A 25,245-nucleotide genomic window follows, 5' to 3' on the forward strand; every position below is an offset into this window, starting at 1 on the left:
CAAATAAAAAGTTTGCAGGTGGCAAAGGAGGTGCGGAGACGAGGTACGGAGGTGAGTGGCAATGTATATGATGTGAGGAAAGCTTCAGTCGGCTTGGGGATTGGTTTGGATCCGGGTGTTCGTGAGAGGCCGTTGGTGAAGTGTGCGACAGGTCTGGTTTGCGAAAAAAGAGGTGTGCGAGAATGTCCGACCATGGGGTGTGTGAGGAAAAAGTGCACGCCGAGGAGTGAGTGTGCCGTCAAGAGTGAGTTGGTCGAAGCGCGTGTGCGAGGGAGCACAGGGAAGCGCGGTGTGGTGAGTGTTACGGAGGAAGTAACGAAAAAGTGTGCGCAAGAGGATGCGCGAGAAAGGTGTGTAACGGACGGGTGCATGGGGAAAGCGCATGCTGTCAAGAGTAAGGGAGAATGCACGCCTGTGGTGAGTGTTACAGAGGGTGTAACGGGAGAGTGTGCACAAGAGTGTGCGCGAGAAAGGTGTGTAACGGACGGGTGCATGAGGAAAGAGTGTGCCGTCGAGAGTAAGGGTGAGTGCGCTGTCAAGAATGGAGGTGAGAGTAGTGAGAGTGACACGGAGCGTGAGTTGGTTGTGACAGGTGAGCGAGGATGTACATCTGGAATGGAAGGATGCACACCTGGAATGGTAGAGCGTGAGTGGGAATGCACGCTGGAATTGGTAGTGAGACACGTGGTTGGGTGTGCGGGTGAGAGCACACCTGTGATTGTCACAAAGGAGGTGACCGAGAAAGGGGCGCGAAGAGGTGTGTTGGTGAGGTGTGCGAGCGACTAATGTGTGCCAAGGTGTTCGGTGGTCAGGTGTGTGACCAAGTCGGTGAGCGAAATGAGTGTACCGAGGTGTGTAAGAAGAGGTACGACGAGGGGCATGGAAACGGCTGCATGTATGAGCAAGAAAGGGGTAGCGTATGCTTGTAAGCATCCAGGTGAGGCGTCGACGGTAACCGGGTTAAAGGTTAGAACGACTTATAGCCGACTCGGGCCCTCGGTGCGTGCCGGGCTTCGCGTGCCGCGAGAACCAGCGGGGATCCGAACCACGGCGGTTTCAAAAGAACCGCCGTGCGCGATCCACGCTGGGCCTCGCGTGGAACGGCCGCGTCCGGGCTCCACTAGGCGGAGCGGGCAGCTCGATAGGAAGGGTCGTCATGGCGACCACTTTTTGTTGAGACGTGCCGGCAGGTCGAGATCGGGACATTGGATGGCTCCACGCCGAGGTGGTGCATGGGATCTCGGCCCGGGTAAGCCTCCGTCCCTGCCCCGAATGCGGGACGTATCCAGCCGCGGGCACAAAAGAACCCGCATTCATTGCTCGGCTGTACGAAGCCGAGCTTTAGAAGGGAATTGGCGCACCGAGAGGATGTAATAAGTAGACGAAGGGTGATGGTGATAGTGATAGTGATTTGATACGAAATTTATAAAAGTGAGTAGAATTGGCAGTAAATGGAAAATTTTTGATTTGTTGGATTTGGACGAACAAAATTTATAGTGAGAGACCCCCGATGTGGTGGGATGGCAAATCCACCATCCCTCACACGTGGGGCAAATGCGCTATAGTTTATGGGGTTGATGGCAGTGAAAACTAGCCCGGGTGGGTTAGGATATATCGTGTGTAGGGCCCTAGAAGATGACATTAGGTAACGTTAAGTTTAGTTAGTGACTGATACCTGTAGTGGGGACGCAGGTAGTTTAGTGTGGATGATAATGACGTGGGAGCGCAATAGTTTAAAGGGACGACGGGGAAGCGCAAGTTTCAGAGGGGGAGTAGTTAGCTGAGATGATGCCGTGTGTGTGAGGATTGAACAGGTGTGATTGCACAGGTGTGCAACTGAACAGGTGAATGGAGCAGTGTTTGAGTGATAGTAGTGGTGATTGTGTATTGTGATGACCAAATGGTCCAGGAAGAAAGGAGGGTGCAGGTGGCACCAGGTGTGAGGGCACAGGTGTGCAACAACAGGTGTATGTGGCTGTGTGGAATAAATGGTAGTGTGGAATATCTGGAGTATTGGAATGGATGGTCGTGGAGTGAGTATGGTGGAAATTGTGGAGTGGAGTGGATGGTGCGAAGGTGTGAATGGGGGAAGAGTGGACCCCCATCACGGATACCCGGGGCGGGTAGTGTAAGTGTTAGGTAGAGGGTACAGGTAAATTGTGGTTGGATATTGGCATCTGTGGTGCGGGTGAAAGAATGGTCTTTGAATGGGTGCAGCAGTGTGGTGGAAATGGCTGGGTGTGTAGCCTGTTAGTGTGTGTCGTTGGTTTGGGCACTCCACCACTGTGAGGATGTCGGCCAGGTGAGGCCGCAGGTGGGCTCTGGGAGCCGGTAGTAGTTGTTGTGGATGGGGCCCGAGGATCCGGAGGACGGACCCGGGTAGCCCAGTGCCAGAGGGCACCGAGTGGGGTGACAGAGCCAGGAGGGGCCTGCCCCAGTTAGATAGGTTAGGGTGAGGAGCTAGGTAAGCTCGGGTGGCAACTACAGTGGTGGAGGTGTGCAGGTGGGTAGACCTGTTGGGAGAGCTACACGTCGCAGCCCAGAAATTGTGCGAGGGCACCGGGAGATGAATCGGGGGAGTGAGACCCCAAATTGAGAAGCACCACAGTTTGGGCAATGGGAATTGGTTGTTAGAACCCATAGTGTAAGTGGCCAATGGATTGGCAGGGAAAGACCCCGGGTAGTGTAAAGTGTGTTAAAATCATTTAGAGGATAGCTCGGATGAAGGATCTCCTCGCACCATCTGCATCCACTCACCTGAGGTGACAGGTACTCCACACCATGCCATGTTTTGATTATGTTTTATGATGCAAATGTTTGGATTGTGAGACGCATCATGACGTGGGTGTGACATTGTGCGTAATTCCATCTCTCCCTCCTTATGAGGATTGATGATGAATTGGTGATGGCAAATTTTGAAGTAGAGGGATTGTGGTGACGAATTTGGTATAGGGGAAATATGGGGAAGACGTGACAGTAGTGACGAATTGGTAATGTGTAGATTTTGTACATATGGGGTAAGGGCAAGGGCAAGGGTAGGGTAGGTGACAGGGGGGTGACGTACGGTAGGGACGAGTTTTCTCACTTCGCCCTCCGTACGCATTTCGCCTTGCATTGCCTTATTGACGTGTACCCTTGTGACCTTACCCCTCGCTCAATTGTCTTTCTTTTGTCTCCCACATGACCTGTGCGCCATTGGGTGCCGAGGGGAGCGTGCGTGAGGTGGCCATTGTGCGCCCGAGATTCCCAGAACCAGCATGCATTGCGTTGATGTACCACTTTATGGACCGCTGTTCTGCGGCCAAGTACCACTTGATGGACCCCAGGTTCTGGGGCAGGGCACCTCTGTTGGAGACCGGCCATAGTGGCCAGGGAATCTTGCTTGCGGACCTCGGTAAGGTGGCACCTATGCCAAACAGGTGGACCACCCTTAGTTGGCCCCTGAGGCCCTAAAAAAAAATGGACACAAGTTGTGCTTTTTATTATTTCCAACTAGGCCGCATGAAGCCAGAAGACGTCGGGAAGAGCATCGGCCCAGCAGAGAAAGAGAAGACCACCACCAGTTGTTTTGTTGTGTTTATTAAGAACCATGGTGACTGCGCACCGAGTGGTGTTTTTGGTGCTTTGTGGTGCTTGTGGTGTTTTTGGTGCTTTTGGGTGCTTTGGTGGTATTGGTACTGGTGCATCGATGCAATGCGTGCTGTCTCCCCCCTCCCAACAGGAATTTCTTTTTTTCTTGTTCCCTAAAAAGAAAAAAAAAGAAAAACACAGGTCCTGGGTTGCGTTGTAAATAAGAAATCACGTCATTGTAAATAATGCTCCCCACCGTAAATGTATAATTTGAGAATAATTCCGTAATTCGGTTAGCTGTGGGCTTGAGTCTGTTAGACAGGGTGCAATGCAATAGGGGGACATACTTAATTGTGTTTTAAAATTGTCACACAGGGTCAGGTTAATTGTAGAGGGAATTACACCTACGTGTCACACTAAGTTAATGTTTAGTAGGCCCGAGCACGGGCCTGAAGAAAGGAGGGTGCAGTGTAACGATTTTGAGAAGTGTGTAACGAATTTGAGAAGTGTAACGGTTTTTGAGAAGTGTAACAATTTTGGAGGAAGTGTAACGAATGTGGAAACGTTACAATGTGAACGTTACAAAAGTATGGGAACATCCTCGTAATGTAAATAATGGTCGCAGCCGTCCTCCTAGTTAATTCCATGAAACTTACACGCAGGTCACGATATATCTTTTTAAATAGTGTATTTCCTTATTCTATGTAGGCTAAATATGTGTTTCCCACTAGATTGACTTTGCATTGTATCAAACAAAATAAGCATAGGCCCTTGCAATTTCCCCAAACATCTCCGCTCTCCAAAGTCTTTTAAAAAGGGTGCGAGTTGTGTTCACTCCCGCAAGCCGCCATTGCCCATGTGCTAACCTCGGAGAAGAAAGGCGTGTCTCCACCTCGTCATAGAGGGGCAGCCCTAACAGCCAATCAGCACCGCGGTGAGCGACCCGGTAGGCGCGCCCTCGCAGCCGGCGGCTTGATTCCGCCCGAGGTGATAAAAGCGACTGTAAGGGACTGCTTTACCAGATGACTTGGGAGATGACCTGGGAGGAGCAAAGAGGCGGCACCAAGAGGAGCGGTGAGATGCGAAACGCTCCAAGCCAAAGAGGAGAGGTACTCGGCAAGGAAACCAGCATTGGAGAGACGCGCTGAAAGGAGGGAGACGGCTCCACCACAAGAAGAGGAGCAGGTGTGCCGAACCAGCGCGTGACGTCTACCGCAGCGGATACACGACGGAGGGTTTTCCCGCCAAAACCGCGAGGAATTGCGAGCTGCTGCCTCCCGACTTTGCCTCCCTCTCAAGCAATCCACCTCAAGCCCTACCTGCCTGCATTATCCCCTGTGTAAGTGTGAACGTCCTGTCCTGCTCGTTGTCTTGGGGTTAAGTAAAAATGAATAGTGTAAGTTAACGATTCGCTGTGTTACTGCTTCTTCCATCCATTGCTTGTGTGTGTATAATAAATCTGTTCTTCCTCCGTATTCTTCTTCTTCTTCTTCTTTTTCATTCTCTTTCGGTCGCTGTAGAGGTTTCCCGATTGAATATCTGTGGGGCGATCTGGTCAACGTCGGGTGGAATCGGGTTCTAATCGGGGAGTAACTGTTCGGACGCGGTTAAATACACCACCGCTCGGTCAATATAACATCTAAAGCCGCGTCTGTAACAATATATATATATGTATATATGTATATATATATATATATATATATATATATATATATATATATATATATATATATATATATATATATATATATATATATGTATATATGTATATATATAATATATATATATATGTATATATGTATATATATATATATATATATATATATATATATATATGTGTATATGTATATGTGTATATGTATATGTATATATATGTATATGTATATGTATATATGTATATGTATATATGTATATGTATATATGTATATATATATATGTATGTATATATATATATGTATATATATATATATATGTATATATATATATATGTATATATGTATATATATATGTATATGTATATATATGTATATATATATATATATGTATATGTATATATATATATATATATATATATGTATATGTATATATATATATATATATATATGTATATGTATATATATATATATATATATATGTATATGTATATATATATATATATATATATGTATATATATATATATATGTATATATATATATATATGTATATATATGTATATATATATATATATGTATATATATATATATATGTATATATATATATATATGTATATATATATATATATTGTTGCGGTTTTGAGAACCCACACTTGTAAATATGACATCATTAAAAGGTTAAAGGTAGCACCCCATAGTTAGGCCACAAGCAACACGTAGGTCATCATAGGACTTCAGTTATTTCATTAGTATGTGTATAGGTAAGGCCATGTTTCCAATAGTTGAATCTGCGTTGTGTCAATAAAATAAAGAGTAGGCCCCAATCCATTCATTTTGGCAGCCTCCCTCTCCAAGCGACGCCATTAGGCACGCCCTCCTGTCTGTGCCCCACGGCCCTCCCAATTGTTACGCGCCTTGCCAGCAGCGTTCGCAACCTTGCTGGGCTTCCGCCCAACGCCGCCATAAGCCATGAGGTGAGGCCCGGAAAAAGGGGGCGAAACGCCAGGAAGAAGGTGTGGCCACGTCAACCCACCATCAGGGCGTGGCCGGTAAGCAAGCACCAGCCAACCAGGGCTGAAGTGACATCGCCGAGAGGCGTGGCTTTGGGGCTCGTGAAGCGATCGCTGCTTGACTTATAAAAGCGCGAACTCAAAGCCTTTTCACAGGACTCTCGCGAAGCACTCGAGTGGAAGGTTGGCATTTGAGAAGGACTTGGAGGACTACTGTGATTTGAAGGACTGACTAGAAGAGCGCGCTTGTGAAAGGACTCTGGTTGGAACCTTGTGCTAAAGCAGGACATTGGAGAGAGGGGGCGTTTGGCATGAGCGTGCACTTATTACATACGCCTCTAGGACACCAGCCTTCCCCCCGTTATATAAATTGTCCGTTCGCGTTCTACTACACGCGGAGCTGCCTGCCGGGTTTCGTCCGTTGGACCGGAGCCTGGACCGGAGCCGGGCTGGAGCCTGGATGCGCTGGTGACCATCAACCATCTACAATCCCCGTGTGAGTGTGTATGTGAGACGGGCCCGTTTGTCCTGGGGTATTAAGAATAAGACTGTTTAAGGCTGCCCTGTGTGCTTCTTCTTCCTCTTCCTATCCTGTACATTTCTTTTGTTTCCTCTTCTCCTTCTTGTCCATTGTTAATAAATTGCTTTGTTCTTCCTATTTTCTGGGTTTCCTCTCCATCCGATCGCATCAGTCTTTTCTCCATTGGGTAAACGTGGCACGATCGGAACTGCCATAATCGGGTTTCGTCCTTGCTAACGGCCCGAATCGCGGCTCGCTTCGCTCGGCGTGTCCACTAACGCCGTGTTTCGGGCGGGAGTTATTTCCCTGCTTCACGGTCGGTGTTAGTAATTAGGTATTAGGACTAAGTTGACCAATAACCCTACCTAATACCGACCGGAAGGAGCGTATAACTTCCAGGACTCGCGTCGGCCAGATAAAAGGACAAAGGAATTAACCCCCCTTGATAATGGGAGAGCCGACGTCCGAGATCCGTAACATATTGTTGTGGATTTGAGAATTGCTGTGTTTTTTAAATTGTAGTGTAATGAATTGTTGTAAAAATCACCCTCCGTGTTGTGTGTAAAGGTCAAGGTCATTCCTTAGTTAGGCCATATACAATCACGTAGCAAATCATAGATCTCCCTGTTCAGTAGTTATCTCCTTATTATGTGTATTAGTTTAAGGCTCTGTTCCCACTAGTTGACACTGCATTGCACCAAATGAAATAAGGTAGAATCCCCTTTCAATTGCCACCAAAACGCAATTGCCGGAAGCGTTCGCTGCCCTTTGGCTGGGGCTCGCTCGAATCGCCCCAAAACCTCCATTACGCACGCGGTCAAGTTGGGAAAGAAAGGCGTGTCTCCACCTCGTCATCAGAGGGTGGGGCCAGGAGAGCCCCTACAACCAACCAAGCACGAGGGGTTTGGCTTGAGAGGGCGGAGGAAGAACGATCGGGGAGGTTCGCGAAGGTTAGAGGGTGTGGCCGATATAACCCGCGGCGGGACGCCCCCACCTCAGATGAGTCCTGGGAGAGCACGCGACGTCCCCACGGCGGCACGAAGAGACGATTGAGGAAAGAGAGAGACGTGAGGGGGTGCCTGTATTGTGGCAATAGGCCGAGACCCTCTAGGCCCTATTGCCGGTCGGTGAGACGCGAGGCCGTTTTTCGCCTCGAGCCTGGAGCGTGAACCGCGAGCGTGGATCTCAACGCCTGAACCATCTGCCCCGGACCTTCCTCCCGGACCACCTGCCTGGACCCTTCGCTCCACCCATTCCTGCCATAACATCCTTTTGTGTACGTGAGTTTGTTCTGTGTGTCTTGTCCCTGGGAATAAGTAAGCTTGTATAAGTTAATTTGCACTGTGTCTCCTTCCATTCTTTCTGTCTTTATTTTATTATCCTTCCTTCTTCCTTGGTTTCTTTGATTGTGCAAATAGTAATTACTAAATAAATCATATTTGTATTTCCTACCTTGGTTCTTCTTCTTCTTCTTCTTGACATCCATTCGTCTTTGTCTTTTCCCCATTGAAAACCTGTGGCACGATTTGGCCAACGTTCAAGAATCGGGTCTAGTCCTTGTTAATAGTTCGTGCCACGGTTGCTAAAACCGCTCGGCAATTAACATCTGTCCGCGGTACGAACGGGGCTGCGCACCTGCCTTTCCGCAGCTGTGTAGCTGTGTAGCGTCAGGAGCGGAGACGGCCAGTAAAAATAAAAGGGGGGATTAACCCCCCCCTAAGGGGAGTGCCGTACTCCGGTTCCGTAACAATTGGTGTCAGGAGTGTCGGATTCGGACCTGAAGCGCGAATAGCGCGCTCAAAATTTCGAGTGGCCCGAGATTTTGTTTTTACCATCCTAAATTTAAAAATCGTGCTATGGATGGTCAAGGCGACGGGATGCCGGTGGGGGAATTAGAAGAGGGGTTAGGGGTAACCCAGGACCAGAGGGAAGAAATGGAGGAGGAGAGAAATGGTGAGGTGGTTGAGGGGGTTTCAGGCGCACAAAATGGCGCCCTCGCGCACGTGGTTGCAGCGGCACCAAATTTAGCCGCGCCCGTGACCGTAGCAGCACCGGTGGATTTAAACCTTTTTATGGTGCAAATGGAGGCCCTTCTGGCCAAGAATAGTGAGCAATTGGGAAACAAAATCGGAGGTTTGGAAAACAGAATGGGGGGCCAAATGGGGGCAATGACAAGTGTGTGTCCGGACTTGAAGTGTGTGTGAAACAAGTGTGTGTCCACCCTCAGGAGAGCCAGGAAACAATATCTCTCCGTTCTCAAGACCGAACTCTTGCTCTCCCCTCTGGGCTGGTGCTCCTGCCTCACACCTAGCTCGTCTTCACGCTGTTGAAACCAAAGCGTTCAGAATCATTGGAATCTCCCGTGATGACGCTATCTCCAAGGGCCTTTCACTTAATCACCGCAGGCAGGTTGGTGGTCTTTCCGTCTTCTACCGACTCCTCTCCGGCCTTGCTCCCCCAGCTCTCTCTGGGCTCTGTCCCCCAAATAATCCTGCAGGTCGCACAAGATCTGCCTGCAACCCTCTTATGGTTAAACTGCCAAAATCAAGACTTTCTGCTCACCTTCACTCCTTCATGCCTGTTTTCTTCATGCCTCTGGAACAAACTCCCTCACTCTCTTCAATCCCACTCCTCCCTCCAGGTCTTTAAAACGGCTGTTCACCACCATCTCTTATCTTCCCTAATCCAAAACCTTGATCTTTTCTACCCCCGCTAATTTCACCCCAAATCCACTTTTTTGAGGTGACTTTTGACTTCTTTCCTGGAAGTCCTTGGTGTCCTTGCGTTTTATACCTATCCTGCCTCCCCCCAGGCCCTCTCCCTCCAAAAGCATCTCCCGATGTCCCTGCTCTCAAATGTTGTGTTTGTGTCCTGTGTTCCTCCCCTTCTCTCCCCATCTTGTCGACCGCTCCCCTTTTTATATACTTTGTTTGCTTGTTTGTTTGATTTGTTTGTTTGATAAATGTTAGCTCTTTCACAAGCCTCGACTCTGTATACAAAAAAAAAAAAAAAAAAATGAGGGACGAAGCGAGGGGTACCAGTGAACAGTTGGGAAATAAATTTGAGCGATTAGAAAATCAAATTGAGGGGTTAGACAATAAATTTGAGGGGTTAGACAATAAATTTGAGGGGTTAGACAATAAATTTGAGGGGTTAGACAATAAATTTGAGGGGTTAGACAACGGGATAAAAGGGGTGAAGAATGGGTTAACGGGGCTAGAAGACAAGATGGAAGACAAATTGCAGGAAATAGGGGAGCAATCCGCCCGGGAAATCAAATAAATGGGGAACCAGATAGAGGAGGTGAAAATCGGGTTGGAAGGTAAATTGGATGCTCAGAGTAATTAATTGGAACAGATGAGGGTGGCATCTACTAAAGAGATGGGAGGAATGGGGGAGGAGATAGGACGAGGTGTGGGCGGGGAGGTCTCGGGGGTACGCGAGGAGGTAAAGGGAGGTGAGGAGCGTATGGAGAAAGAGGTGAGAACTAGTACGGCTAGGTTACAGAGGGGCATAGAAGATCTAACGAAGGGAGTAGAACAGCTGATGGTGGGACAGAGGGAATTAGTGGATCAAGTGGAAAAGAACACTGCGATAATCGGGGGGTTAAAGGCGACGCAGAAAGACATAAAGAAGGAACTTATAGCGACAAAGAGGGAATGTCAGATGGTACATGAGGGATTGACAAAGAGGTTGGACGAGGTGACTGAGGCAATGGAGACGAAAGAACGGGAGGTGAGGACGCACATAGAGACGGTCAAGGTGGCATTAGAGGAAGAGATCGAGGGGGCACACCGGGAAATGAGGGAGGTAAAGGAGAAATTAGAGGAAGTGGAAGAGGGGGTGAGTGAAATTAAGAAGAGACGGAGGGAAACTAAGAAGGAGATAAAGGAGGAAGTGATTGAGTATGTGCAAGGTCTGTGCTCAAATCATGATGATGTGCTTACTGACCAAATAAAGAGTTTGCAGGTGGCAGAAAAGGAGCGACGACGAGGTGCCAAGGTGAGTGGCGATATACTCGGAAATGTATATGGTGTGAGGGGAGATTCAGTCGGCTTGGGTGTTGGTTTGGACCCGGGTGTTCGTGAGAGGCCGCTGGTGAAGTGTACGACAGGTACAGAGTGTGAAGGAGGAGGTGTGCGAGGATGTCCGACTATGGGGTGTGTGAGGAAAAAGTGCGCGCCGAGGAGGGAGTGTGCTGTCGAGAGTGAGTTGGTCGTAGCGCGTGTGCGGGGGGGGCACATGGAAGCTCAGGATGGGGAGTGTTGCAGGGGATGTAACGAAAGAGTGCACACCTGTGGTGAGTGTTACGGAGGGTGTAACGGGAGAGTGTGCACAAGAGGATGCATGAAAAAGGTGTGTAACAGAGGGGTGCATGATAAAAGAGTGTGCGGTCGAGAGTAAGGGTGAATGCGCGACTGAGTGTGGTGGTGAGAGCAGTGAGAGTGACACGGAGCACGAGTTGGTTGTAGCAGGTGAGAGAGGATGCACACCTGGAATGGAAGGATGCACACCTGGAATGGTCGAGCGCGTGTGGGAATGCACGCTTGAGTTGGTAGTGGAGCACGTGATTGGGTGTGCGGAGGGGAGCACACCCGTGGTTGTCACAGAGGAGGTGACCAAGGAGGGGGCGCGAAGAGGTGTGTTGGTGAGGTGTGTGAACGACGAGTGTGTGCTAAGGTGTGCGGTGGTCAGAGGAGTGACGAAGCCTATGAGTGTACAGGGAAGGTGCAATGACGGAGAGCATGGAGACAGCTGGATGTGTGAGCAAGGAACGGAACGCGGGGTTTGAGCATGCAAGTGGAGCATCGACGTTAACCGGGTTTGCGGTTAGATCGACTTGTAGCCGAAGCGAGCCCTCGGTGCGTGCCGGGCTTCGTGTGCAGCGGGAACCAGCGGGGATCGTAACCACGTCGGTTTCAAAGGAACCGCCGTACGCGTTCCACGCCGGGCCGCGCTCTGAACGGTTGCGTCCGTGCTCCGCTAGGCGGAGCGGGCGGCCCGGTCGGAAGGGTCGTCACGGCAACCCCTTGTGGTTGAGACGTCCCGGCAGGGCGAGATCGGGCCATCGACCTCCCCGTGCCGAGATGGTGCGTGGAATCTCGGCCCGAGTAACCCTTCCCTGAACCAAGTGCCGGACGGATCCAACCGCGGGAGACGAACAACCCGCATTCATTGCTCGGCTGTGCGAAGCCGGGCTTTGGAAATGAATTGGCGCACCGAGAGGCTCAAGTGAGTAGACGTGTGAGGGTGGTAGCAGTAGTGAATTGGAAAACCAAAATTTGTGATTGGCAGTGGTTGGCAAATTTTTGATTGGTTGGAATTTGATGAGCGAAAGTTATAGTGAGACATGCCCGATGTGGTGGGATGGCAACTTTGCCATCTCTCACATAGAGGGGGCAAAGGAGCAATAGTTTTATGGGGTTTGGCAGTGAAAACTAGCCCGGGAGGGTTAGGATAAAGTGTGTAGGGATCTAGAGAAGATGACCATAGGTAACTGTAAGTTTAAGTAGCAACAGTGGACAGGTAGTGGGGACATAGAGAGGGTCGTTGGATTATAATGACGAGGGAGCACAATAGTTTAAAGGGGCGACTGGGAAGCGCCAGTTTCAGAGGGGAGTAGTTAGATCAGATGATGCCGAGTGTTTGAGGATCGGAAGTGTATGGAGCAGTGTATGACTGAGTAGTGGTGATTGTGTGTTGTGTTGATCAAATGGTCCTGGAGGAGGGAGGGTGCAGGAAGCACCAGGAGTAATGGCACAGGTGTGCAAATACAGGTGTATGGAGAATGGTTGGATGGAATAAATGGTATGGAATATATGGAATATGGAATGGATGGTGTGGAGTGAGTATGGTGGAAACTGTGGAGTGGAGTGGATGATGCGAAGGTGTGAATGGGGGAAAAGTGGACCCCTATCACGAATACCCGGGGAGGGTAGTTTAAGAGTTAGGTAGAGGGAGTAGGTAAATTGTGGTTGGATATTGGCATCTGTAGTGCGTGGTGGAAGAATGGTGTTTGGATGGGTGCATTAGTGACGTGGAAATGGCTGGGCATGTGGCTTGTTAGTGTGTATAGTTAAATGGGCACTCCACCACTGTGAGGATGTCGGCCAGGTGAGGCTGCAGGTGGGCTCTGGGAGCCGTTAGAGTTGTGGATGGGGCCCGAGAGAGTTGTGGATGGGGCCCGAGGATCCAAAGGACGGACCCGGGTAGCCCAGTGCCAGAGAGGGCACCGAGTGGGGAGAGCGCCAGAGGGCCTTCCCCAGTTAGATAGGTTAGGGTGAGGAGCAGGTAAGCTCGGAGGCAACTGCAGTGGTGGAGGTGTGCAGGTGGGTAGACCTGCTGGGAGAGCCACACAACCCAGTCCTGAAATTGTGCAAGGGCACAGGGAGTTGAATCGGAGGAGTGAGACCCCAAATTGATGAAGCACCACAGTTTGGCCAATGGGAATTTGGTTCTTAAAACCACATAGAGTAAGATGGCCAATGGCTTGGCAGGGAAAGACCCCGGGTAGTGTAAAGTGCATTAATGTCATTTAGAAGATAGTTAGGATTGAAATCTCCTCGCACCATCCGCATCCACTCACCTGAGGTGACGCTACTCCACACCATGCCATGGTTATTATTGTTTTTTGTTGTGCAAATGTTTGGATTGTGAGATGCATCATGACGTGGGTGTGACATTGTGCTTTGTGTTCCATCTCTCCCTCCTTATGAGGATTGATGATGAATTGGTGATGGCAAATTTTGGTTAGAGGGATTGTGGGGACGAATTTGGTATAGGGGAGATATGGGGAAGACGTGACAGTAGTGATGAATTTGTAACTGTGTAGGTTTTTGTAAATACGGGGAGGGGCAAGGGGGGGTAGTGTAGGTCACGTGGGGGGCGTACGGTAGGGACAAACTTTCTCACTTCGCTCTCCGTACGCACCTCGTCCGGCATTACCTTGTTTGATGTGTACCCTTGCGCCCTTACCCCTCACTCACCTGTCTTCTATCCCCCTGTCTCCCACCCGAGGACTGTGCTCTCTGGGCACCGAGGGGAGCGTGCGGGAGTCCGCCATTGTGTGCCCGAACTCTCGCAACCACAGCTGCCTGCATCGATGCACCAGTTATGGACCACATGTCTGTGGCGCGGAGCACCACTCATGGACCCCACGGGTTGGGGCATGGCCCCTCTGCTGGAACCGGCCATGATGGCCCGAGATCTTGCTGGCGGACCTTGGTAGCATGGCACCTATGCCATACAGGTGAACCACTCCTAGTCGGCCCTGTGGGCCATAAATAAAAACGATGGGCACGTTCTGTGCTTGTTTTATTATGTCCAAATAGGCCGCCAGCAAGAAGAACATGAAGAAAAGACAACTGGAAGAATAACAATAGCCAGCAGAGGGAGCCGAAGAGCAAGACACCAACAGGGGTTTGTTGGTTATTACGAACTGTGATGACTGTGCACTGGTTGGTGCTTTTGGTGCTTTATGGTGTTTTGATGCGTTTTTTGGTGCCTGCCCGTCGATGCAGGGCAGGCTGTCTCCCCCCCCAAAAAGAACAATCACAGGTCCTGGGTTAGTTTTGTAAATACAAGTAGCGTCAACTGTAAATAATGCTCCCCCATCGTTCATGTTGTAGTTTGAAGACAATTCCGCAATTCGGTTAGCTGTGGGTGTAAATCTGTTAGATAGGGTGCAATGCAGCAGCGGGACATATTTATTTGTGTTTTAAAACTGTCACACTCAGGGTCAGGTTAAATGTAGAGGGAACTACACCTACGTGCCACACTGAAGGTAAAAGTTTAATAGGCCCGGGACGTGCCTAAGAGGAGGAGGGTGCAGTGTTGTGGATTTGAGAATTGCTGTGTTTTTTAAATTGTAGTGTAATGAATTGTTGTAAAAATCACCCTCCGTGTTGTGTGTAAAGGTCAAAGGTCGTCCCTTAGTTAGGCCATATACAATCACGTAGCAAATCATAGATCTCCCTGTTCAGTAGTTATCTCATTATTATGTGTATTAGTTTAAGGCTCTGTTCCCACTAGTTGACACTGCATTGCACCAAATGAAATAAGGTAGAATCCCCTTTCAATTGCCACCAAAACGCAATTGCTGGCAGCGTTCGCTGCCCTTTGGCTGGGGCTCGCTCGAATCGCCCCAAAACCTCCATTACGCACGCGGTCAAGTTGGGAAAGAAAGGCGTGTCTCCACCTCGTCATCATAGGGTGGGGCCAGGAGAGCCCCTACAACCAACCAAGCACGAGGGGTTTGGCTTGAGAGGGCGGAGGAAGAACGATCGGGGAGGTTCGCGAAGGTTAGAGGGTGTGTCCGATATAACCCGCGGCGGGACGCCCCCACCTCAGATGAGTCCTGGGAGAGCACGCGACATCCCCACGGCGGCACGAAGAGACGATTGAGGAAAGAGAGAGACGTGAGGTGGTGCCTGTATTGCGGCAATAGGTCGAGACCCTCTAGGCCCTATTGCCGGTCGGTGAGACGCGAGGCCGTTTTTGCCGGGTTTTCGCCTCGAGCCTGGAGCGTGAACCGCGAGCGTGGACCTCAACGCCTGAACCATCTGCCCCGGACCTTCCTCCCGGACCACCTGCCTGGACCCTTCGCTCCACCCATTCCTGCCATAACATCCTTTTGTGTACGTGAGTTTGTTCTGTGTGTCTTGTCCCTGGGAATAACTAAGCTTGTATAAGTTAATTTGCACTGTGTCTCCTTCCATTCTTTCTGTCTTTATTTTATTATCCTTCCTTATTCCTTGGTTTCTTTGATTGTGTAAATAGTAATTAGTAAATAAATCATATTTGTATTTCCTACCTTGGTTCTTCTTCTTCTTCTTGACATCCGTTCGTCTTTGTCTTTTCCCCATTGAAAACCTGTGGCACGATTTGGCCAATGTTCAAGAATCGGGTCTAGTCCTTGTTAATAGTTCGTGCCTCGGTTGCTAAAACCGCTCGGCAATTAACATCTGTCCGCGGTACGAACGGGGCTGCGCACCTGCTTTTCCGGAGGTAGCTGTGTAGCGTCAGGAGCGGAGACGGCCAGTGAAAATAAAAGGGGGGATTAACCCCCCCCCCCCCCTAAGGGGAGTGCCGTACTCCGGTTCCGTAACTATATATATATATATATATATATATATATATATATATATGGTGGAGCTTTAAAAAAAATTTTAAACTACATTTTTATTTTTGAAAGTCTTACCCCCTTAATCTGTTCCATATAATATAGAAACACTGTCTAAAAAGTTTGAGCACTAAATTATTATGTTTAGGGGTAGCTCAAGGGCCGCGAAGATTATGAAAATTATAAAAATTCAACGAATTACGAGTATATCAGACTATATCTTAATTTATTTTAAACAACACACTTGAACACAGTATTTATTTTTGAACATGTTAATAGTGAATTCTTTGTTCAGTTTCTGACAGAGTTCATAGTATCAGTCTGACAATGTCCAGCAAACCCCAAATTTATTATTTTCATGGCATCCCGGACAGTGTATGCTTTTTGCCTTCAGGGTACATTCTGCGATGGTCCTCGACAACTTGCAGCAGGAATTGCAGCTGAGTTTCATCACGGGTTATCAACCCACTGTACTCCTGAATGAGTGCCACTCCACGTTCAGCGTAGTCATTGACAACTTTTAGAGAGTTGACTGTTTCTGCAGCCTGCTTGTAGTCGTCTCTGTCATCCCACAAGTCCGGATCAACCGCGAGAAATCCATCTGGAAGTTCCATCATTCGCAGAAGTTTCATTGACCTTGCTGTGACGAAATCTTCCAAGTTCTTGTCCTTGAATGAATCAAGAGCAACAGTGATTCGCTTGGAATGATCCTGATCTTGGTCTTCTTCATTCTTCATGGCACTCACCATCAGTCTCTTGGTTGCCGAACTGACCCGACTGTCGAAGAAAGCCAAGCTAACAAGTTCCTGTGACAAGTACCACACGTGATTGGAAAACTTGCGTGATGTTGACTTTGAGATGGCTGGATGGATTGATGAGTATTCAAGCAGTGACTTCAGCAGCAGCAGGTCACTGTAAGGAGCACCTGATGCTTGAGGTGCAGAGATCCAGGCTGTCAAGTAGACACGTACTGTGAATACACACACATCACGTAATCCTCTCTTTTCTGCAGGAGTCAGTTTGAATTGCGCCTTGAACATCCAGATCTTGAGACAGTATATTACTTTGGACATCCAGTGGGTGTGGTGCATTGCTCCGGGTGACATGAATCGCACTCCTCTGGCAGGAACAGCACCGAGAAAGACAATCACAAGTTCCAAGAATTCTTTATAATCATCTCTCGGCTGACTCTGTTCAAGATGCTTGTTGGCATAATCGATAGTGCCTTGCTTTATGTCTTCCACTAGACTTGCCACGTCATCAGCTGCAATCCCTGGTTCATACTTGGCCGTGTCTATGAATCCCCAGTATTCCTGGAAGCGTTTGAAGAGTGGAACCTCGGGAGAAGATTTGGCTCCCAATCCCATACACACTTGGAACACTGCACCAATTATCAATTCCATAATGTGATGCCTGCAAGCTAGTGACAAGAGCTCCTTCTCAAGCTTCTGCTCTAGGAGGACACAGGCACCAGCGATCCGACCAGTGTTTGAGCTGGTCGTGTCAAAACACATAGCTCGGATGCTGTCGGCTACGCCCCAGTCTTCAATGGCTCCAAAGACAGCAGCAGCCTGAGCCTCGCCTGTTCCAGATGGAAGCTTGGCAACTGTGAGTAGCTGAGAAACTCCTTTCCCTGAAACCAATACTGGCAGGCGATCAACCTTCTCTTTTCCAATTAGATCAAGGATCAGTTTGTCGTCCCAGTGAACAACAAGGGGAACGTTACCCTGAAACTCCGCCTTTATATTTGCAGATCTCTGGACTCGGTGTTGTACTCTTTGTCGGCGAATTGAGTCTCTGTTTAGAGCAAGTTCATCAATGTTCTGTCCCAAGCTTTTGGCAGTTTCTGCTATAACAAAAACGGCTTTGCGGTCTGACACTTTTGTGCGATCTAGAGCGGCTGCGAGTTCTTCAGTAACGACAGTTTTTCGCCCCCTCTTTCTTTTTCGTGTCTGAAATGTGATGCCTCCAGCAGCTCCCTCACTTGCATTGTCCCCAGTTTCCATCTTTTCACTATCTTCTGCTGAGCTGTTTTCAGATTCAGAACCAGATGAAATCAGTTCAGCTGTAGAAGCTGCTAACTGTTTCATTTGCTCCATTCGCTGTCGCCTGGCAAGCATTTCCTCCTCTCTTTTGGACGCCGTTTTCTCCTTCGCAGCAAGCTTTACATCTACTCCAGCCAGCGACCCCCTTCTTCCCTTTTCTCGCTGGGCTAACAAGAAATCCTTGTCTTCTTGTAATACTGACGTATTGGTCAGAGCATCAGCGTGAGCGACATCAAAAAGGTCTTCAAGCCTGGAAACAAAAGCCGACTCTCTCGCGAGATGAGTTGGTGACGTTCGCGCTTTGTTCTTTTTCAGAAGATGCCATTCTTCAAATGTCTGCTCAAGCTTGGTTTGGCAGTTTTGATGAGCTCTCATCGGGATTCTAGCTTTCTTCCAAAAGTTAGCTATTTCCGTGATGGTAACATCCGACGATTGTCTTACGGTCTCCTTCAGATCGAGATGGTGATGTAGGAAGAATCCAAGAGCCATACGCAATGATGGCAACTTGCTGCCACTTAATTCAGTCACAGAGTCGCCAAGGAGATACAACTTGGTTTGAGATCTTGTTGCTTTTTCCACAGATGACATTTTCAATCAGATATGAATCTGAAAGAAATAGAACATAGCATTAAGAAATTAAGAATCAAGAAAATTCAAACAGTTCTATTAATAACTGAGCAGTGAGCACAATGCCTCAAGCAATTACACAAACATACTGCTGCAACAGTGTTGCAGCTGTTGCTTAGTCAGCATAGTCAGTCCATTGAGTCCAAACAGTAAACAAGTCTGAACATGTCTGGAATATAAATTCATGGAAAATTTGCATTATCAATTTATCAGAAAAACAATGGGATTCGGATGATTGGTTGGATAATAGATATGAACCAGTTGAACCACAATGATTATGCTTCTATAATCTGTGATAATATTATTCCATGTTTATACACCCATTGTGTCTGTGATTCTCTGCAAAGCCTGTGATAACTTCGTTTTTATTTTCAAATAGTGTTCTGTGATACACCTATGTACAGTGTTTACTTTTAGATACTATGGTGACGAGCGTTCCCAGGTCAGCGCTACATCTCATTTTAGCATTTATTGTCTAGCAGACTCTAGCTCAACGAACATTTTACTCTTTTATTATAACAGATATTGTGTATGTACAATGTACATATTACTACTGTAATTATTTATTTCATGGAGCACAGAGTTTTATAACTTAAAGGTTTTATCTGTGTTCCCAGTAATTAATTTTACCACAATGATTGCATGTTGTGTGTATGATGATAGGAGAGAGTGTCAATTTACTTAGTAGTTAAAATTGGGTTCTTAATTTATCAACAGAATTAATCTATTATCAGTAGTATGCGAAATAAAAGGGCGGCCGCAGCTTTGGGGTATCAGAAGCTTTACCATCATTGAGCTACCCCTAAATATTGTTCAATTGTGCTCATATTTTGCCTGAATTTTTATTTCATATATAAGAACAAATTGAGAGGGTAAGAAGATCATATTTCAAACGTTCAAAAATAAGCTCCACCCTGATATATATATATATATGCTGCATTCCTTTGTTATTTTGTTATTAAATGAGAGCTATTTTGGGTTTCCTTTTTGTAATAATATGGCAGCTGTTTTGTTTCTGCAGATCGTTTGAAAATCAGTTGCTGCAAGAGCAGTGGACCTGGGGGGCAAAATGTTAACAAAGGTATGAAGCTTTTTCTTGTCACTTTCACTCCACCCCCTCCCCCACTCGTCATCCTCACCTTGGTCTGTTCAACTTTGTTAGGGGTGCCAAATTGGCCGATTTTTACAATACATGCATGAAATCACGTTGCACAGAAAACTGACTTGTTCCACGTTTTTTAGGAATAGCAAAAAAAAAAAAAAAATTCTTCAGAATTTAAACCTGATACTTATGGGGCAATGCAGGTGAGTAACTAACTACCTTGGGAGGCTTGGAAATAAGAGAATTAAAGAGACATGAAAATGAGAGTATCGCCTGTACTTGGGCAGGTTAACAAGTGATCTAAGAACTTGAGCATCCCTGGAGGGTTTAATTAAGGATTTATGGAAGAGAGGACGGATATCATTCTGATCTCCCATAATTATGCCGTGGAAGCGAGCAAGCCTCATCCTCCTATGTAAAATAAGGTGTGTGTGTTTGCATGCCACAGAAAAAACAAAAAGTTGTTTACTGACCCCTGCTGGAGACAGGAGGGATTACTCTCCCAGGCATAAAATATACGAGTATTTGCCCACCTCCCCAAGAATCCCACCCCACCCCATCCCCTCCAGAAGAGACCAGGTATTTATAGTTCTTAAAATAAACTACCAAAGCAGACCTGTAGAGCGATTATCCAAAACCAGCCCACATTTTCACCACGTGTTGCTCTCGCCGGTTGTTTGTGATTGAAAGAAAGCGACTTTTACTTTCAATAGCACAATAACTTGCCTCGATTAAAATCACAGGGTATCACCAAGCACGATATAAGATTGCTAATTAAAAAAAAAAAACATTTTTCCTGACATATCAGGAAAATGTACATTCTATAATTTGTAAGGAATTTTCATATGGCTGTGGTGTTGTGAAAAAGAAAATTGAAAAGTGCAAGTCGGACCGCTGACTGGGCATCCTTCATCATGCAAGGTCTCTTCTTGGCTAACCTGAACTTTTGACAAACTACAAGGTCTTCATTCGCAGCTTGGAGTACTGCTCTCCCCTTTGGGCTGGCTTCCCTGCGTCACACGTTGCTCTTTTTTTATGCCTTGGAGACCAAGGCCCTCAAAATCATTGGGATCTCCTGTGGCGAAGCTGAGTGTTTAAGCCTGTTACTTTTGCATCGCAGACAGGATGGTTGCCTCTGTGTATTCCACCATCTCCTTTTTGGTCTTGCACCCACTGCCCTCTCTTGGCTCCATCCCTCAGTTTTCTGCAAGGTGTACATGGTCTGCCAGTGACCCTCTCCTTGTTAAATTCCAAAATCCAGGTTCACTGCTCGCCTCCACTATTTTGCTCCTATTCTGTTCAGTCCCATTCTTCCCTCTAGGGCAGTGTGTTTCTCAAACGGTAGGTCATGATTCCTAAGGTTTCTGGGGGAAGAAGGGGAAGAGATGTGTCATGAGCTGTCTGTACTAAGTAGTTACGCAAGTCCGATGATTGATGTTCTCAACAACTTACCGATGTGAGCTTGCATTCTCAAGCTTCGTAGTGGTCAAAACTAAAGCCATAAACCAGCTGATTGATGTCGAGAGTGAGCTATGATGTTTGCTGAGAAAGACGAGTCCCTGAATTGATGTGTGCAAAAAAGAAATAAAAATGGCCCAGGTTCCAGCCTTTTTGCTGCTCCTGTAGTCAGAGTTGGCACTATTGGGCCCAGCCCAGGTTTCCCCACCTGGGTTAAAAAAAAAACCCACTTGAATAAATGGAGTATTTTCCCAGTATTAAAAGTCGTTTTTTTTTCAAAATCGCTTGTCGAGGATAACTGTGGGTCGCAGTGACCAAGTACCAGGACCGGTGTGTCGTCTGGTAAATCCGGCTGAGAAACACTGTCTAGGCACTTACCACCATCCATACTCATGATTCACTTCTACCCCAAATGGCCCATTCCCAAACACTCCCATTTTCCATGTTATTGTGATCCCCACCTCACCGTACTTTTTTGTTCGTTGTTAGTTGCTTTGTTCCTTTCCTGTTTCGTCCTCGTCTTCTCCTTCCTCTTCTTGCTGTGTTTCATTCAGTGTGTGTGCAGTTTGTTCATTCACCCCAATGTGTCCTTCTCCCCCTCCCCTTGATATCACTCACTTCTTTTCTGCTGCTGTTTCTCCCTTTCCATTTTTCCCCTTCTCTTCTGTTCTAGCTCTTCCATGAGCCTCAGTCATGTCCACCAAAAAAAAAAAAGAGACTTTGCTTTGGCTATGAAAGTGTCAAGTGTTGTTGAAGTTCTGTTTCCATTTTTTAAAAATGTTTTCCTATCAAACCGCAGTTAACGCTCAGTTTTGAGTACACTGCTCTTAAAGTTGCTGCAGACTGTCTGTTCATGCTCAACTGATCACCTTCTCCAGTGAATTCCAAGGTTGAAATTCGCTTCCACGTCGAGACTGCGGACTGGCTTCCTGCACCTTTAAGGGAGAAAATCTTGCAGCAGGTAATGTGCATTTTATGCTTGACACACTTCACCGGACCGACTGAATTTGCAGTAACAATTATTTTATGTTTGACCTTTCAGCCAGTATTGTAATCTAATGTCGGTGCACTTCCATCATGTGTCTGATTGTTTGTCACTAACACTGCTGGAGCTCGGTTTGAAGCACACGGGATTTTTTAAAATTCATTTTATTTATTTATTTTGTAATGCAGCGTTTGTCTCACCATCTGCTTATTGCAGCTATGTGATGGATGCTCCTCCCACTTCTTGATGTTAAATTACCAGCAGTCCTGCACAGTCGCAGATGAATACCGCCCAGTGGTCGAAGCATCGGACCTGATCCTTGCTTACTGAGCAGCTAGGCTAGTTTAGTGGTGTCCTTCAGATTTGAATTTGCATTTCGTTGTCCATCGCAGCTTCTCCCAGCAACGCAAGTCACATGTAGATACACAAGGCCATCAGATCACCTGCCTTGCAGCTTGGTTCAAAATGACAATCTCGTGGTGACGTTGTAAAACCAGATAATGGCATTCAATGACATCCATTCATCTACGCAAGATGGTGGATATGCAGCACTTCTTGGAGAGGTCAGTCATGTTACACTTCCATAGGTGACTGTATACGCCAATTTGGGAGCGACAGTCTACCACAGGTAGTCTCGTACCACATTTGAAGTAGTTGGTGAGGTTGGTATCTCCTGGAGTTGTGTGACGATGTTGTTTGCGGCGGCAGCGTCTGCAAGTTGTGCAGCTGCTTCAACTACTGGTCTTCATTATGGCTTATTCCAGCCCATAACTGATGTCACCATGTCCCTCTGCAGTTAGCTACAGTTTCCCAAGTGCCAAAATTGATGCATAGGGCTTTCATATCCCACTTACAGACATCCTTGTACCTCAGCTTCGGGTGCCCTTTTGGTCTTTTGGCCCCAGTTATCTCCCCATATGGGGAGTTCTTTGGGATACGTCCGTCTTTCATCCTGTATACATGCCCAAGCCACCAGAGTCGTCTTTGTTTCATAAGTGCAAGGACACTTGGCGGTTTGCCTGGGAAAGGACTTCCACATTTATGCATCTGTCCTTATGTTACCAGATAATGATAAAAACAGATAATGACGATGTCAGAAAAACATTGTCGGTAGAGCGAAAACCTACGCCAGGCTGAACAGTTTGTTTTGTATCCCACTGATAGGCCGACTCTGGACCCTGACCTGAACCAAAATCTAATCGGCTTGTTCTCGTCATATACCCAAACTTTCCAACATATTTTGTCTGAATCTGTCCACAATTTTTTGAGACATCCTGTTCACAGACAAACAGAAGTGAAAGCATAATCCCCATCCACCTTCGGGGGCTAAGGCAACATGATAATGATCCAAAACACACTTCCAATATAGTAAAACGGTATTTGGATAACAAGGTTACAGCTCGTTCGCTTCAAATGTTAGAATGGCCACCCCAAAGTCTGGACACGTGTCCCATCGAGGGCATATGGGATTACCTGGAAACAGAACAAACGGTACCCAACTAACCTTGCAGAACTGTGGAATGTACTTCAGGTTATTTGGCACAATATTCCTGTAAGAGTGCTTCAGTCATATAAAGGAAGCATGGGTAAACGAGTGATGGCACTCGAGAAGGCAAAGGGCAGATACACAAAGTATTGACTGATAGTATAAAATGATGTATGGGTTCCTGTTATGTATTTAAGCCGTTTGGTTCACGCACATTTATAAAAGCTGTTAAATTACAATAACAAACTCTTGTATCGCTGATAATTTGATGAATTTACCCTAAACTTTGAATATCATTGGAATAACCCAAGCATTTGTACAGTCAAAAGTATATGAGAAAGGGTCAAATATGAGAAAGGGTCAAATATGAGGAATATATAAAACAAAATTCTCAGTCAAGTTCAAACAAACAAAAAAATCATAATTCTGAACTCACATTTCTTCAAACTGGCAATTGTTCTGGCATAATGAAGCTAAACATAAACTGTCTGTGAGAATATTTGTCACCTCAACGTGCTGCTGTTGTGCTGCAGTACCATGGAAGGATGACACTTGCCGGCGAACTCATCATAAGGGACGAGAGCAGCCGTTACCAGCTGCGAAACAAGGCAAGCTGCTTACAGAAGCTTAGGGACATTATTGAAGCCGTGTCGTGCCAGCCAGAGGAACCTCACAAGCTTGATTCTGAGCAACGCAGACTACGGTGAGATATGTTTTGTGCGGTCCATGTTCACGTGTGCTGCTTGACGTCATTCGGTGCATAATATTGTTCCGTTGTGCTGTACAGGGTCGAGGCCATGCAAAGGGAGCGCCTCCAGCAGAAGCGCATTCGCTCGCGCATCAAGCAGGATCGCAAAGCAGATCTTGATTGAACTTCTTGCTGTCTCCTGGAAAGCACCTTTTTATTTATTTGGGTGAAGGAGGAAGGTTGGGAGGGAGGGTGCCAAGTCTATTTCAAAAGTCTTTCAGTTCAGGATCATGTTCAACTTGTTGTTTTTTGTTGTTGTTGATACTTGAAAGTCTGAATCCCTTTTGTATTTCTAACTAAAAAGAAAGTATATACAATCAGATCAGATGTGCATATTCTTTACAGAGTGTTGGTGCTCCTGAAACAGATTATATGCTGGTTGGTTTAACATTTCTTTCCCAGCAGTTAGTCAGGGAAGGAACTTGGAATTTGTTGAGGATGCTGGTGATAGATCGTGGAGGACACGTGGGATGTTTAATGTCCGCCAATTAATGCTGGCAGACAGGACGCACAGTTCAACGTCCATCTGAGGGATGGCACACATATTGATGGATCACCCTTCCTGTCAAACACCAGGATGGTAGTTCATTGCTGGGATGAGATTCAAATCCAGGCTCGATAGCTTAGAGGCTTGTGTGGATATATCTGTTAAGTCGAGACTATCCTGCCAGCCCAAGTATTCACACACAAACTTCAAATAAAAATACCCCATTACTGTCTCGTCTTGGTTAGAATGTAGGCCTAGCTATAAGCTGTCATCTCTGTTTCACTTAAGGGTTAGCGCTTGAAGTTAACCCTAACTGTTAAATCAAGCAGGCATTGGCTTAATGGTTCGGGTTCTAGCTTGGCATCCTTGGATCCTGGGTTCGAATCCTGGTCGATCGTTGAATTAATGTCAGGGGGGTTGAATCAGCCTGTCA

The 25,245-nt window shown here is 46.9% G+C and overlaps 1 protein-coding gene across 1 annotated transcript in view; it reads left to right on the top strand.

The window, feature by feature from the left end:
• The window catches only part of MRPL58 (mitochondrial ribosomal protein L58), a 43,841-nt gene extending 18,799 nt beyond the window's left edge, over positions 1-25,042 (top strand). The window contains exons 3-6 of the mRNA XM_068121102.2: positions 19,568-19,627; positions 21,985-22,067; positions 24,111-24,280; positions 24,365-25,042. Of these exons, the coding sequence (XP_067977203.2) occupies positions 19,568-19,627; positions 21,985-22,067; positions 24,111-24,280; positions 24,365-24,449 (398 nt within the window). The 3' untranslated portion in view covers positions 24,450-25,042. The remainder of the gene's footprint in view (positions 1-19,567; positions 19,628-21,984; positions 22,068-24,110; positions 24,281-24,364) is intronic.
• The last annotated feature ends 203 nt before the right edge of the window (positions 25,043-25,245 follow it).

Source organism: Myxine glutinosa, chromosome 1 (genome assembly GCF_964187855.1).
Source record: "Myxine glutinosa chromosome 1, kmMyxGlut1.1, whole genome shotgun sequence".
Lineage (NCBI taxonomy): Eukaryota > Metazoa > Chordata > Myxini > Myxiniformes > Myxinidae > Myxine > Myxine glutinosa.